This window comes from Amia ocellicauda, chromosome 13 (genome assembly GCF_036373705.1).
Source record: "Amia ocellicauda isolate fAmiCal2 chromosome 13, fAmiCal2.hap1, whole genome shotgun sequence".
In the NCBI taxonomy this organism is placed as follows: Eukaryota; Metazoa; Chordata; class Actinopteri; order Amiiformes; family Amiidae; genus Amia; species Amia ocellicauda.
In genome coordinates, this window is record NC_089862.1 from 24,612,686 (window position 1) to 24,629,108 (window position 16,423).

The 16,423-nt window shown below is 36.9% G+C and overlaps 1 protein-coding gene across 1 annotated transcript; it reads right to left on the minus strand.

Moving 5' to 3' along the window:
* Positions 1 to 4,044: 4,044 nt before the first annotated feature.
* Positions 4,045 to 5,823, minus strand: LOC136766645 (histone H2A.Z). Its single transcript, XM_066720257.1, has 5 exons — positions 5,721 to 5,823; positions 5,399 to 5,476; positions 5,085 to 5,198; positions 4,775 to 4,904; positions 4,045 to 4,392 (listed from the first exon to the last, which is right to left on the minus strand). Exons 1-5 carry the CDS (start codon positions 5,721 to 5,723, stop codon positions 4,331 to 4,333), a joined length of 387 nt encoding a protein of 128 aa, XP_066576354.1. The 5' UTR covers positions 5,724 to 5,823; the 3' UTR covers positions 4,045 to 4,330.
* Between the last annotated feature and the right edge of the window lie 10,600 nt (positions 5,824 to 16,423).

Below are 16,423 nucleotides of genomic sequence, written 5' to 3' on the forward strand. Positions count from 1 at the left end.
TTACACTTTTTTAGTCTAGTTCACTCATGTCTTTTTGGCCTAACATGCTAAACAGAGGCCTATTCAAATCAGGATTCTGTAATCTTGATCTTATGGTATCTGGATCAGAATGATTCTATCTGATTATTTTCTGAAAAAACAGCACAAAATCAGCAAGATTACTCTGATTCTGGATTGTAGAAAAGGGGATTACAAAATCTGGATAATTCTGTTCCAGATCAAAAGTTTTGAAAAACTGGGCCCAGAAGTTCAGTAACTGTGGATACGTGATCATTTTAAGTATTTATTTATTTTTAGAGTCTAGGTCCTAGTTATATTTTGCTGTAATATAGTAATTGGAAATGTTTTTTTAGGATTCTGTGAGATTTTCAGGAGGATGCAACATATTATCTGTTATTTTATTTTTATGAAGGGTAACACAAAATTTCATTTTTTCAATACAGATAAGTGTACGTTTGTATAATTTTTCAGACATCCTGTGTTACATTAAAAAAGCATGTAGCTGATTGTAGAAAGAACCTGAAAAATAATACATGTAATATTTTTTTTAATACTTTAATTGCTTATGGAAGGTTTTGTAATATAGTTTAGAGTTTGTGGGTTTGTGGCTGTAAGTCATAATTCAAGTGGTTGAGTTTGGAGTTGTGAAAAGACAATTTATTGATTTTATTTCAGGTTTCCAGTCATCCAAAATGTACTCCTACACACAAGGATATTGTACGATATGTATAATAGTCCAATTACTATTTATAACACCTAAATCTAAATCTGAATTAATTTTTTTATTTTTTATTTATCATTAAAATCATTAGAAGACAATGTGCCAGTCAAAAACAAATTATTGTTAAAACAAAAATGTATCTTTGCATATACAACAGTAACTGGGTTAAAATACTGTTTGTATATGAATAGATTTTATATATGGATATGTTTTTACTAGGGTGTTAAGCAATATTCATGTGTCCTCAGCTCAGACTGAGTGTTATTGGAGTGCCATCTAGTGAGACAGCAAAGCAACATAGTACATTTCTAGATTTCTATTGTATTCTACAAATTCTCTGTAAATTGAGTCCAAAGAGATATCAATTTGACATTTCACTAAAAAATGCACAAGTGTTTAGAAAGTAATGAATTTTGAATATCATTTATATATTTTGTTGTTCCATTTTAGAAAATATTAAATATGAATAAATTAAAATGTTATATTTGAAAATGACCATAATTTCTAGTACACGGTGAAGCAGAGTAGTTAAATAAGTTACTATTGTTACCACACTGAACATAATACAAGCCATATCAGCAGCAGGATAATAAGTATTTTTCCCCCATAGCTTTACTGTGCAAGGTAAAAGTTGTGTAGTCTTACCTCCCCCTCTAGTGGACACTAACAGCCGGCAGCACAACTCATGTCTTAAGGCAAAAAGGGAGTCTTCGAGTAATAGCAGCAACTGAAACAGTGGTAACACAATGAGAGGCTGAATCACACTGGGCAGGGGTGTGGGAGGAAACCTGCATGGGCATCGAAACATCCCCAGACATTGCCCAGAGACAATGGTAGGTCTATTGCAGATGCCAACCTTTCATCACACCAGAACAGAATTGCCTTCAAGCCTGTGCTCATGATTTAAATATGAATCTAGAAACAGACCTTGTCAAAACTGTGGTAAAGGTTTTGAAAGACCTTCTGTGCTTTTTGCAGTCAACTACTGCTTAGAGATAACAGGCAAATGACTAGCAGTAGGCATTTGCATACACGATACTGTATTATAAACTGTCAAAGTGATGAAACTAAGCATAATTTTAATAATTTAGGCAGCCTAAACCTGGTGGTTTTAACACTTAAGGAAAGTGTAGCATTAATGAGGAATTAAATTGCCATGGTGTTAATTTTCACCACACTGAGGGACAACTTAAGCAAACCAGAAATGCATGTAGTTACACATTTAAAAAATATGTCTAGGGAAGTTGTGTTTATACAATATGGCTTTAGACTTCTAGATGTGATGCTTTGTTAATTAGTAAAACATTTAAATCTGTAGTTTGCTGAGAACTCAAACAATACACAAAATTAAGACTGGATATGTAAAATACCATAAACAAGTGTTCAAAGTTTGACTAAAGGCAAATACACTGAATTAGAAACTAAAACTTAAGAGTTTTAGGAGGGGAATGCAGGTCCTAGGAAAACATTGTTAAACTTGAGGTCGATTGAAAACATTACAAACCTTGATTTGTTTAACAGTTTATTACAGAGCAAGATCCCTCACACAAGTACCTCAATTCTTAAAAAAAAAAACACTGACGATATCTACACTAAGGAGATTCATCTTTAACATTAACAGCTGGACACAAACACCTCAATTTTACTTCAAATCAATTTAGGAGACTAGTGCTAATCTGGGTCTGTGAAACCAACACCAAGGCCTTTCATAGACCCAAATTAGCACTAAACATGGACTACCCAATGCTATTTTAGGTAGAGTAGTCCTAGACCAGGGGTGTCAGACTCCAGTCCTGGGGGGCCACGCTGACTGCTGGGTTTCATTCCAGACCAGCTCTTGGCTCCTTAATTGGTCTAATCAAACAATTACACTGGATTAATTTAACCATTCTCTCCAGACTCTTGAATGTTCTGTAGATTCAATATTTTGAGTCATCAACAAATAAGGGACTGGCTTTAACAATAACATTTGAAAATTTTAGATAAGCCTGACCAAGTAAATTACATTAATCGGGATCTCCCGTTGGAACAAAAACCACCCAACACTATAACCCCCCAGGACTGGAGTCCGACACCCCTGTCCTAGACTGATACCAATTTAGTCCGACATCAACCATACACTTATTTGCAAATGGATCAGTCTGTAATTAACTGGGTTTCATTCCAGACCAGCTCTTGGCTCCTTAATTGGTCTAATCAAACAATTACACTGGATTAATTTAACCATTCTCTCCAGACTCTTGAATGTTCTGTAGATTCAATATTTTGAGTCATCAACAAATAAGGGACTGGCTTTAACAATAACATTTGAAAATTTTAGATAAGCCTGACCAAGTAAATTACATTAATCGGGATCTCCCGTTGGAACAAAAACCACCCAACACTATAACCCCCCAGGACTGGAGTCCGACACTCCTGTCCTAGACTGATACCAATTTAGTCCGACATCAACCATACACTTATTTGCAAATGGATCAGTCTGTAATTAACTGGGTTTCATTCCAGACCAGCTCTTGGCTCCTTAATTGGTCTAATCAAACAATTACACTGGATTAATTTAACCATTCTCTCCAGACTCTTGAATGTTCTGTAGATTCAATATTTTGAGTCATCAACAAATAAGGGACTGGCTTTAACAATAACATTTGAAAATTTTAGATAAGCCTGACCAAGTAAATTACATTAATCGGGATCTCCCGTTGGAACAAAAACCACCCAACACTATAACCCCCCAGGACTGGAGTCCGACACCCCTGTCCTAGACTGATACCAATTTAGTCCGACATCAACCATACACTTATTTGCAAATGGATCAGTCTGTAATTAACTAGTCAGATCTGTAAGATGTAGCAAATGTAACAAGCCTTTGGTAGACCCAACTGATTTGCCTTATGGTCAATTCCAGGCAACTATTAAATGCTAGTAGGAAGTCATCAAGCATTATTAAAGGGAATTTACAAATTAACTAGGAAGGCAAGGGTCACCCATATAAAGGATGAACTCCAGCCAAAATAAGTTTGAATTCATTCCATTTTAGTTGAAAGCCTCAAGCAGTCATTCAAGGGGGACACACGTTTAAAGGCTTAAAAAAAAAAAAAAATGCCCAAGACTGTTCCTCATTTCTGCATATGCTGTATTTATCTTGCATCCATTGGAAGAGCCCAGTTACCTTGGGTCCACACCATGCTGTAATCTGTGCTGCCAAAACAGTTGCTCAATGATCTTAACCTATTTAGTATTTGGGCGAAGTGGTAAAGGGCCACTGAAAACAATGGCTCAAATGGTAAGGGGTTACAAAAATAAAATAAGTCCACAAAGTCCTGCAAAGTCCACTTAATCAAGCTTTATTCCAGGATAAAACATTGCCAAACATCAATTCAACGTTGAGATTACATGTTAAATAGTGTACAACTGCAGTACCTGAACCCAAGAACCTAAAACTCAAGCTTCTTTGAAGCCAACCTGTTTAAAATACCCCAGAAATAAGCAGACATAAAAGCTCAGAACATTTTTAAAGTCCTAAATCTCTATTACAAAGCACACTCAAAGTCTTGAAGAACCCCTTTAAATCAACTTTAGTCCCGAGATGGCTTAATGTCCACAAATGAGTTATACAGTCTTCTGCTGTCCTTTCTTCCCAATCAGAGACTTGTGGATGTGAGGAATGACACCTGTGGGGAGAAGGGAAACATGGCTGAGTATCTACACGTCCAAGACAGTCACACATAGGGGAGCGATTCAGTTTTGAATGGAAGTTGAACTATGGTAGTACGAAACATCCTACTAGACACTGCTGTGCCACAGAAATATGCAGATCTAGTGCCCAAGTGCAATTGTAGACATTATAAAGCATCAACATGAGAAATACAAGGTCCTTGGAGGCAAGGGAACCAGGGGCTGCACTGGAAAGGAAAGGTAAATGTGCAGAACTACCTGGAAAGCTTTACAATGCTTCACTACACAATTCAAGTTAATCCTGTGACTCAAGCCAAAACCAAGCGGCCATGTTTAACACCAAGAAACACGTGGGAGACGAGCGGCCGCCATGCTTACCACCCCCGGCAATGGTCGCCTTGATGAGGGAGTCCAGCTCCTCGTCTCCCCGGATGGCCAGCTGCAGATGCCGCGGGGTGATGCGCTTCACCTTCAGGTCTTTAGACGCATTCCCCGCCAACTCCAAAACCTGCGGGGAGAAGAGGCTTGAGTCGGGGTCCCGCTGCGGGATACGACAATGCACACTACAGTGCGCTAGTGGAAGACCCCGGGTCGCGGGCATTTGCATTTAAATGAACAGCTGCGTTTGCATAACGACAAGAGATCAGCCCACCCCCCGGGCGCTTCACACCCCCAGCCGCATGCCTACCTCAGCGGTCAGGTACTCCAGGATGGCCGCGCTGTACACGGCCGCAGTGGCCCCGACGCGCCCGTGGCTGGTGGTGCGCGATTTCAGGTGTCTGTGAATGCGACCCACGGGGAACTGCCCGCCATCCAAAGAGAAAGACAAGGAGAGCAAGATTAGCACCGCGGAGGACGAGGAAGCGCCACATCTAGCGCAGACGCCCCGCTCCGGCTGCGGCCGTGTCGGGTTTCCACTAGCAGGCCACCGTACAGGACACGGGTCGGGGATAGACACCGATATTGCCGCCGATGTGAAGCGGCACACGGGGCTGTACTGACCTGCAACCCGGCTCTCTGCGAGCGCGACACCGCCTTTGTCTTCGTCTTGCCCGAGTCCTTCCCCGCTTTCCCACCAGCCTGCAGGGCGCAAAAGAGCAGGTCAAGCACGGCAGTGGTCACCAGAGCATGAACAGACGAGAGCCATGTTTTTAAACAGAGGTTTTTATTCCATCGCTACACGGCAACTCTAACCCTGTATTTTCATTCCGCGATTGACCCGATTCCGAATGTGCAGGACCCGAGACTGCGCTATGCTTTTAAGACTTCATGTGTTACCCAGTGAGAGGATATCGATAACCAGACAGTTTAACCAAGATATTACCATGATGTATGTTGTTATCCGAATGCAGCACCCCCCCAAAAAAAAAAAAAAAAAAGTCAAACAATCACTCCCACCGTCCTATCTGATTTAAACTGGGGATCCCGCCTTCTCCGGCTATATATGCCCGTGGAGGTCTGGCATCCGGGACTTCAGTGTGTGATTTCCACCAATTGCATTGCTGGAAGACGAGACGGCGGAAGAAGCTCCAACCTATCACAGTTCTCCTTTGGTTCAAATAGGCGGAACCAAGCTATTCGCGCCCATTCTGAGCAAGGGGATTGTGGGAAAGGTAGTTTTTATGTAACACGTTTATTTGTACGAAAATTTAAATAATGATTTGTATTTGTGTCTTTATTTTCCTTTTGAATTTAAACAATGAGCATGTAATCATTTTAAATTAGGCCGTGCTGATGTAACGTTTACTACAGTTTCAATTATTACACATAATCATTTTCAAATGGCACATTTGTATTTTTAGCAAATAACAAAGTGTAATGATTTCAGTAGGGTAAAGTCAGATTGCTGGAAGAGCAACAACTGGTGTAATCATCAATCAATAGATTCTGTTGACAGTGAGACTGAAATTATAATGTATCACATTTAGCATGATCTTAAATATTTTATTTGCTTCTGGTCTGTGCTCAGGTGTGTTGTTGAGAGTAAATACAAGTATTCTCATGAAAAGAACAACAACAACAACAACAAACAACAACACTTGTTTTAAGTTAGGAACACCCAAAGCAAATATCTGCATATACAAATAAACAGTATATGCAACAGATATTTTATGTTAAATAAATATATTGATATATGTATATTATATATTTTAAAATTTTCATGGAAACGTTTAATCACACCCAAACAATAAATTAATATAGCATTTTGTAGCCCTGTGTGTGTGTGTGTAACCCACTTACCAGACACAATTAAGGTTTTGCTCCTTTTAACAAGACCTAGCAACTGATTTCCCAGTATATCAACTACTGACATTTCATGTCCTTTTTGTCTAAAGATGTCACTTAAGCATGTTGGGATAAAGTGGCCGAGGGTAGGGAAGCCCAAGAGATGTTGTGCTTCGTTCAGTTTTCTTACCACAGACTTACAATGTGTGGTTTAATTAGATTACTTCTATACATTCTGATTTATCAAAGGGTAAAACCATTCAGCTGGGTAGAAATGTGACTATCAATGAAACAGAATGTTATGTTAGTAGATCAATTAAAAGGTGATAAACTTTCACTTACAATTACAAAACAAATTCTTTATTATAACATAACACAGACAAATGAAAAATCAATTAATTATGTTCAATCACAAAGTGAAGCAAAATGTGGGATGAAAATTAGACATTCTTAATTCTCTCTTTGTCATCTGGTAAATGGCTATAATAAAATTAGTTAGAAGCAGAAAATTGGTGATGTATCTGATTGTGGGATTGAGAGAAAATAAACCTACAAAATATGTGTGTATGTATGTATGTATAGCCTATATTAAACAGACACATAAAACACAGTAAGCCATGCTGTTCAGATGCACAGCTTTGAGCACAGCTTAATTAAAATTAGTTCTATTGAATTCTGAAATTCAGAAGTGGTTATTTATAAAGGCATGCGCTTGAAAAGAGGCTATGTGGCACCTCTTATGATACAATTGGTTGAAATTGACTTTGGCATGTGATAATGGGCCTGATTAAATCAAAACATTGACCCATCCGCTAATAGCAAATTACAAACCTGTACATCATAGCGGTTACATTTCTGATTAGAAGAAAGTGGCATCTTACTGAGTACAGTTCTGTAGTTTTCTATTAGCAGGTGGGTCAAAGTTTTGATTTAATCCTGCCCAATATTCTTTCACAGATTTGTTTTTCATTTTCCTTGTTTTACATATGTGTATAACTAGTCATTCTAATGTATGAATTTGAGAGGATGGGGAGTATATACAAATGCTAAATGATGACCTGATAACGACTGCCCATTAACCTCTTATAATGACAGATGCCTACGTGTCAGTCAGTAGAGTTGGTCAACAAAAGATGCCCTGAGCTCGTTATACTGGTCTTCAGTGGTGTAGGGTAAAGCAATCAAGAAATGCTTAACAGTGGCAACCATTTCACCAGCAATGTGCTTTACATCATATTTAACTATTCAATATTTACAGACTGATTGTTTTAAATAGTTATTTATATACAATATAATGTAGTTTTGAGCTGTCTGATGTTGAACTGTTCTGCTTCTATTCATACAGTGCCTTGTCATAATTATTTATTATATGATTCTAGTTCATTATCTTCAAGAAGGAGTACTTGTGTGCTCCTGTGGACAAGAAAATAGGTCAGCTTCATTCTCATTGTCATAAATGTGGCTCCCAGGCTTCATAATCCATGGGCACTTGAGATAGTGCTTGGCTACTCCCAAATGTAAGGAAATTAATGTATCGTATCAGCACTAAACCTTTTTATGGTGTTGTGTCATTATCCATAATCTTTGAAAATCCAAAGAAAAGTTCATATTACTGGGCTGAACACATATTATAAAGAGACTAAGATAAATAAATATATATGTAGTTAATAATTATTTCTTTATTTTTGACCCATCCACATTTTATAGCTCATTATTCTTAATGTAGTTCGGGATTCTATGAGACAACACTGCCAAGCAGCTTAGCTGAAGGTCTAGTCACACTAACACCATTGTAATGATGGCTAAGGGCAGTTCACTTTCTGCTGAAAAGCTATTACAAAGTGTCAATTCATATTTTAAATGTGGGTGAAGATTAACCCACCTACATGCATTCATGCCTCTAACCAATGTCTTATATAAGCTTGAATATATAGGTCATGATTTAAATCATACATTCTTAAATATGCTCTGTATAATTGTATATGTAAATCTAATCAAAATAAAGTTAGAAGTCAGCTTAAGAAAGACTTGATATCGTTTGGCATAGAAAAACAAGTCGCAGTTTAGCATAACATTCATGAATCCAGACATGGCAGGATAGGAAATCATTACCCAGAATGAGTTTTTCCCATGGCTATCACCCCAGTTACTGTAAAATAATGAAAGAAATGACAACATTAATTGAACAAAAATTATATACATGACATATACACAGTGGAGTCTTTATGAAAAAAACATTTTGAGAAAATAATAATTGAAAAATGTTAAAATGATAATTGAGTTCAAATTTTGTCATTCTATGCTTAAAATAACTTTATTGTTTTTAAAGTATTTGGAAAATTGAAAAGTAAATACATAATTATGAAGGCATTCTTCTGCAGGCAAACAGACGTGTCCCATTCATTTTAGTTATCATCATCGTCATTTGCATGTAATTAATTTATGCGTGCATAATGTTCTTGATTTGAACAGTCTTTATTAATCGCTAATCAACCTTATCCTTTTGTTAGGCCTACATGAAAAAGTTTGGTGTGTTCAAATGTGGTAAAATGCATTTCCAGATGTCTCCACTAGGTGGAACAATTACATTCATTTAATTTGAGAAAGTTCACAGTTTTTTAGAAGTTTTGGGGATTCTATTTAAAATAACTATTGAAAGTGGTCTGATATTGTCACACATAAGTGTCTATTATTTTTATAATACTGATTCCTGACCTAAATGTGAGAATATGTGAGAAATATCTGCCATGCATAGCCTGTTACATGATACTGTTAAAAATGCAGAGCAATAACATGATGTGATAGAATCAGAGCCAGGTCGGTACTTGATAATTGGTGGAAATTGAGGGAGAACTTCAAAAGCTGTCCAAACACTGTGAACTAGGTTTATTAAAGCAGGAAATTGCTCTGAGACTCACATCTTTGAAAGGAGACCTAGGGGAGTAGGGGTGGAGTACTCCAATCAATTTGATCATAGTTGAGGTGGGGGAACTTTAGGCAGGATTTAATTTTGGACATCATTTCGCCTTGTTACGCACAAACAATGCATCAAAGAACACACAGAAGTATTACATACATTTGGAGTTTGGGGCAGAGTGGCAGCAAGCTGTAAGAATCTTTGCACCAGTGGCAAGAGGGTCTTTTTTGTACCAGCAAAGCAAAGTGAATCAAATTAAACTAGACAACCACAGACACTCAGCTGTTATTAATAGCCACCATTGCCTTACTAAATATCAGGTTTAATTACACTTTCACCCATGGCTGTGTTTTTTAGACCTATATCAGTCAAAGAGAATGTTCAGTAGAATAATGTCTCCATATGTTTTAGGTTGGTTTCTAATCCTGTCTTTATGACTGGAATAAAGACTTATAAAACGTGTAAGTGTCAGTGTGTTGATGAATTAATCACATTTCTGTTCTCTTATGAAGACTGCAATTTCTTTTTATGATTTGAAACCCCAGAATAAATATTTAATTGCTACATAGAGTGCTGAAGTAGCACTTATCTTCAAAATTATATTCTATTCTTTAAACATCTATAATTATAAAAGACACAATTACAATCTTTATATACTGATTGGTTTAGCTTTACTTTTGTAGATAACCAGCAAGTGTTAAGCCAAAACTGATGGTTATTCAGTTTGGTTGTGACAGAGTATTATTTCACTATCAGCACTGGACCCAGGATTGCTTCACCTTTGACAGCTAAGCCATCTATGTGCTTGTAAATGTAATACAAACTTTACCTGTTGCAACCTAGCGATGTTGAGCAAAGTGCTGCTTGATTGTCACTTGTATGCTTAGCCTACATAAAACACCCAATCCAGTTTCAGCCTGACCTCCATATCATGCATTTCAACGTTAATATTCTTGACCACATGTTAAGGGCTCTGGTTTGATGGGGCCATCTGCCCCTGACAGGATATATTAACTCCAGTTCATAAACTGTGATTCGGCTGTGAGAAAAGTATAGCAAGCAGGGTTTAGAAATATATTTATTTTGTGTGACTGTTTTGTTTTGAAAACATTGTTCGCTGACAACATGCAAGTATTGTGGTTGGGGGAGGGGAGGTTTCATATTCTGTCAACTGAAATTGTCATTTTTTAATACTGTAATAGTTTGATTGTTACTATGAAAGCTTGATATTGTTGGATATATATATATATATATTTTGATATTGTAGTATCACTGGGAAGAATGAGATTGTTTAGTGTTCAGTAGGCCAAGCTGGGGCTGTTATTGTGTTACAGCAGCGGATCAGTTTACAAGGTGAAAATGTTTAGTGGTTGCTGATGTAACGTTTTGGACGACATGCACAATGCATTAAGGCAGTCTGGAATTACAGAAAATATACTTAGGCTGGAGGGGAATACATGTCTCAGTGTTAGCTTAATGGAGCGGATGAAGCTGCAGTAAACCAAAGAGATACAAGCTGTCTGCATGGTCACACCGCAGCATGGGTCACACAGTTTAATTGGTGACACTGCTACTGTTCCTAAACATCCCTCAATATGATATACAGGTGAATGACTCACAACACTGGGAATATAGTGCAGAGAGTCTCTTTAACACAGACACCATTTGAGACCCTGCTGGTTGTGCAAATCTCAATGGGCGTCATGACACTGTTGAGCAAGCATTGCCTACTGGTGAGGAACGTATCTAGCTCACATAGCAGTACTCCATACTTTTCACTAATGAAAACATAAAATCAATAGCGATCTTCCAAAAATAAAAACAAATTACTCTAAGTGGATGCTGCCTAGTTATTAGCTCTGATATAGAACAGTTTCTTGTTAAGTTGTTCAGTAAGCATTGGCTCACCGTTGATGTAATACTGAAATCATCTTTTAGACTCTTAATTTTTGGATCCATATATGGATAAATAGATAGTTGGGGCCCGATTTAGCAAACAAAGCTAGTGCCATATGACAGTGTGTAATTACATAAAACCTTTTTATGGAATTGGGTGTGCAAACCTTACTAAAATATAATTGGAATACAAGAAAAGTTACAGATGATAGGCGTTCCCTCACTCAGCCCATACAGTTTACAGAATAAATCCTTATTTATATTTTTTGCTCACCTAGTTGATTTTGAATGGAATTTTTTGATCTTTTAATTTGCTGCATTAAAATTTCAGAGCTTGTCACTAACGTATTTTCACATTTTTACAAAGAAACTGTCTGACTGTAGAACGTGAGTGTTTCAACATTGTATTGTTTACATAATATCCATTTGTGTTTTCATATTTATGTGATTATCTGGTTTGCTGCTCTTTTTACCTACAGAGCCTCTGTACAGAAATACTTAAGACTCAATTGGACAGGCCAAGGTGCAGCTAAACATGGCCAGTGGAAACGGGGCTAAAGTTAGTCCTGTTACACTGGGTTCAGTAGTTTTACAAAACCACTGATTAGAGTATATTGGGAGTGAAGAGAATGAGGAGAGATTGGAATTATATAAAGTTTTCAGTCCTCCCTCCCAATTATTGCTAAAAAAAACAGACAATAGCCTATATGATGAGTTACATTAACAAAATATATAACATGAAAGGAATACTTTTTATGGAATATTATGATGTATTAATTTCCAATTGGCATGAAAGTCCCTTCATGGGTGTGGTCTCAGCTGATCAGTGGCTTGAGTTCTTTTACATTTTAGTTAGGTCTTTTCTTAGCTCTGACCTATATCCCCTTTCTGTATGTAAGGCCTAGACCATACATCTGAAGTGTTAAAAATGGAAACGTCATACACCTTGACTGTTCTGTTCATTGAGTTCTTGATAACTGATCTCAGATTAACACTTGAACGGCTTGTTCCAAATTATTTTACAAAAGAACATTGCATAAGAAAGTAGTACAGATGTTCTGATCCGGAAAGAACCTTGAACTTGTTGCCCACGCTTTCCATTTTGGAAAATTCACAGCTGAATTTTATTTTGGCTTCTTATGATAAGTTTAACATTGTATACTTTTTCATGCAATCCAATAGGTTTGAAGGCCACAATCAGGAGTAGGTATTACCCTTTTGAATAGCCAAGATGGCCATTGGGTGATACAGGAACAAAAAACAACAAAAGAGAACAAACATACAAACACACATTAAACATTAAGTCATTTTAGTTATTTTCTATATGGTACATGCATTTTGTATCTTGCTTATTATATTGTAAGTGTGTGCCATAATTGTTATCACAGCAACTAATAAAACCTAAGATATTATTCTCATAAATTGAAAAAAACAACAACAATAAAACAGTTTAATTAGTTACAGGGGTTTGTATAGTCATACTAAGGAGGACTTGAAACATATGGTAACACACCTAAATAAAATGGTTATAGTTCACAGTATATTTGCAATAAAATAAATGCTATACAAAAAAACTCTTCCCCAAACAATCAGTAATATGTGAACTACTAAAATATCTGATCACTTCATAATCTATAGAACTAGTCAGCTACCTGACTTTAACTGGTCATCTGAAAGAAAATCAAACAAACATACATACAAACAAACAAATACATGCAATTAGGGGCTCAACAGATTTTTTTTATTTTTTTATATTGTTTTTATATGAAACCAAAATAATATAAAACATAAACCAAAAATCCAGTTGGTGGAGGAAAATTCCACTGGTTTTTATTTAGTCTTATTATTTTTTGCTTGTCCCGGTTGTTGATGTTTTGTATGCAAGGCCACGGTGAGTGAGAAGGAGGTCAGTGTGTGAAGCAGACTTTCCCTCTCCCCTGAGGAAAATGCTTCTGCTCTGGCAGGCAGTCTGCTGACTTGGCATAAAGTCTTTCACTTAGGTCAGGCAGCTGTGCAGGGCTCTTAAAGCAACACGGCTCCATTTGCACACACTCTGAAAGAATGTAATCTGGCTGGCAGAGCAGACCCAAACACCAGCGATGGGCTAGCATTGCTGTTACATTAAACTATGAGACACTATGTATGAGGGGCCATTCAATAAAAAAATAACAGAGAAAAGAAATCATGTATCATGTTGATTTCCAGGAAACCCCTTGTTACTTTTTTCCCTAGCTAATCATCTTAATTGCCAACCATTCCTGCAAACCCTACTGCCACTGCCACCCCCACCTCAAGACAGACCTGATAGAAACCTGCAAAAGACTAAAACTAAAAAAGGAGGAAAAGCAAGTCCTAAAAATATAGCTTCAGACTTATGCTAGGCATCACCTGTTTCATTTACATACTTAATTTTGTTTTCATTAGGTCAAAATGTTTGACATTTACTTTATTCTACAGCTAATGGTTGAACTCTGTCTCACATTTCCAGTGTATATTGATTTGGGGGAGTGGATTAAGGTGTGCTACTCCACTGCCCTTTTGATATAAAGAAATATTTAAAAGTTCCATCAGTGCTTAGGATTTCCAGTTCCCTATTAGATGGCAATTGCCCTGTTACCAGTTCAGTGATTTCATCGGCTGTAATAATAAACCATAGCACTATAGTATTTCATTATTTTTAATCACCTGACATGTCAGATGGAAACTGTGCATCAGAGAAACAATCTTAAAAATAAGACAGACTTACGCATTTTTGTATAAAAAATAAAATGTCAGGGTATTAATCATGGGATGCAAAATATCATGCAAATGTCAAGCAGCTGTGAGGAAGAAAAACACAGTGTTTTTAAAACACACTTCAACTTGCTAGACCATCTGTGCTAGAAATGAGACAATCCCATTATGTGCCATACTCTTCTTATAATAAAGGAATCATTTATGAATATCGTCTTTGGTAAAATGGACTCCTGTTGATATTATAGAACTGTGTGATGACTGATGTCTGACTTTTAGAATATAAGGAAATCTGTTATACAGTTATATCACATATCATCCTTCTTAAATGTGATCCTATTTTTTGAAACCACATAATTTGTAATGTGAGAATTCTATAGCTTATCAGGCAAGGGTTTTACATTCTTCATTTTTAATTTTCTGTTAATAATTCAGTGTGATTCATCATTTTCAAATTGCTGATGTGACTTTCGGTGTATTGGGTAAGGTGGTCTTTTGTGCAGATCAGTTGTTTGAGGTGAGGTTGGAATACAAACTGGCATCTGAATGCACACACTACACTGACAGAAAGTCTCCATGCCATTAACTACAGTAGAAAGGCAGCAGCATTTGGATCCTATGCAAAGGGATAACCCAAAAGAGAATAACAGAAAAGCTTAAAAGGTCTTGAAGTTTGTTTAGTAGAGGAGGGGGATTCCTACAGTCTAATTAATCACAATTACAATTTCATTTGAGTGTAGAACCAGTTTTTAAATTGCAACTTTCATATATAGTTTTAGAAACAGTGAACAGACCCCCCGCCATGTATAAACAAATTAAATAAATTGTTCCTGAGTCATATGACACATTCAGAGACAGGCTTGATAAAATATATATCCGTACATCCAGCTAATTTTCCGGAACGTTTTATGTATCTTTGCAGAACAGGAGATGTAGTAAAATGTAGTGTCAGCACTCTTAATATTAGACAGACAAACACTGTGCCAATGAACAATTCGCAGAGCTCAAGGCCTCTGGACAGCCCAGGTCACGGTTCTCATTGTTCAGTGTTGATTGCTGCCATTATCCTACCTCTGACCTTCACTGTTGTCTCACTGTCTGATAGCAACTAAAGAGGTAGATAAACATGGGGAATGAACACAAAGGAGACAAGACAAGGGCCGTGCGCTGTGTCAAATGAGGCGATTGTGAGATGCCATTCTGCAAAAGGCAGCTGCGGAGGGGTTCCTATCTGTCTTACAGCCTTGAAAGATAGTGTAACTTACAGCCTGAAATCTATTTGTACTATTATGTTTATGAGAGTATAAGCACTCCCATTTATAACTTAAATCTCAGCAATATAACAAATCTCATATTACATTATTTAGCGTTTCCCTCTGTATATTTAATGAAGCTTCTGACCAAGATTTTCACAGGAAGAAATACAGCATTCATATTTATTCCTTTTAGTTTGTGGGCACACTTCAAGTGAACACTGTGTCAAGATGCCATATATATAATCCTCCAGTCTCAAAGGTTTTTAATATAACATACAGAATTAACAGTTTCATGTGACAAATGTATTGAAGTCTTGTTTTCTCTCAGTCATTTGATGCTACAAATACTCAAATAGGCCAGATTTTCACGTTTTCTTCATTAAAATTAAACATTAACAGAGATTAATTTGAATAAATAAGATCTTATCAAGTTCCTACCCCTATGGCATCTATACCTGATTAATGTAATTTATTTTCCAAGGACCGAGCCCTGGTCACAAGTGAGTAATATTATTAGAACTTAAATACCACACAGAATGCTTGACTCCAAACCAGCTAAAGTATTTCATCCTGTGATCTGAACACAGAATGCTGACCTAAGTAAAAACCTTGCATAACATGCGTAGTAAACACAGGGACACCGTCACATTGGCAGGAACTTCATGTCTACTGTGACATTTGTAGTTGTAATGGAAGAATGTAAGACATGCTAAAGTGAAGTTGAGCACTATGTGAATTCAGTACTACTTATTTGGACCAGTTACTGCCTTTATTACTGAAGAGTAACATGATCTTTAGTCACTGATTGAAGACACGTTTAAAAAAATGAAGGACTGGTGTTGGAGTATACTGTGTTAGAGCATAATTAAGTAAGTTCAACAAATACAGAAAGATAAAAAAAGAGTGATTTGTTCTTGGATCCAGAAGTATACTATTTATATGGTACTTCCCTGCTGGAATTATGAATTCATCATGAAGGGAAACAGAAAAAATATCAAA

Coding starts and splice junctions, on each gene's coding strand:
- LOC136766645 (XM_066720257.1), bottom strand. Junction 4,905..5,084: donor TGGAGTACCTGACCGCTGAG/GTAGGCATGCGG, acceptor TTCTCCCCGCAG/GTTTTGGAGTTGGCGGGGAA. Junction 4,393..4,774: donor GGCGACCATTGCCGGGGGTG/GTAAGCATGGCG, acceptor TTCTCCCCACAG/GTGTCATTCCTCACATCCAC.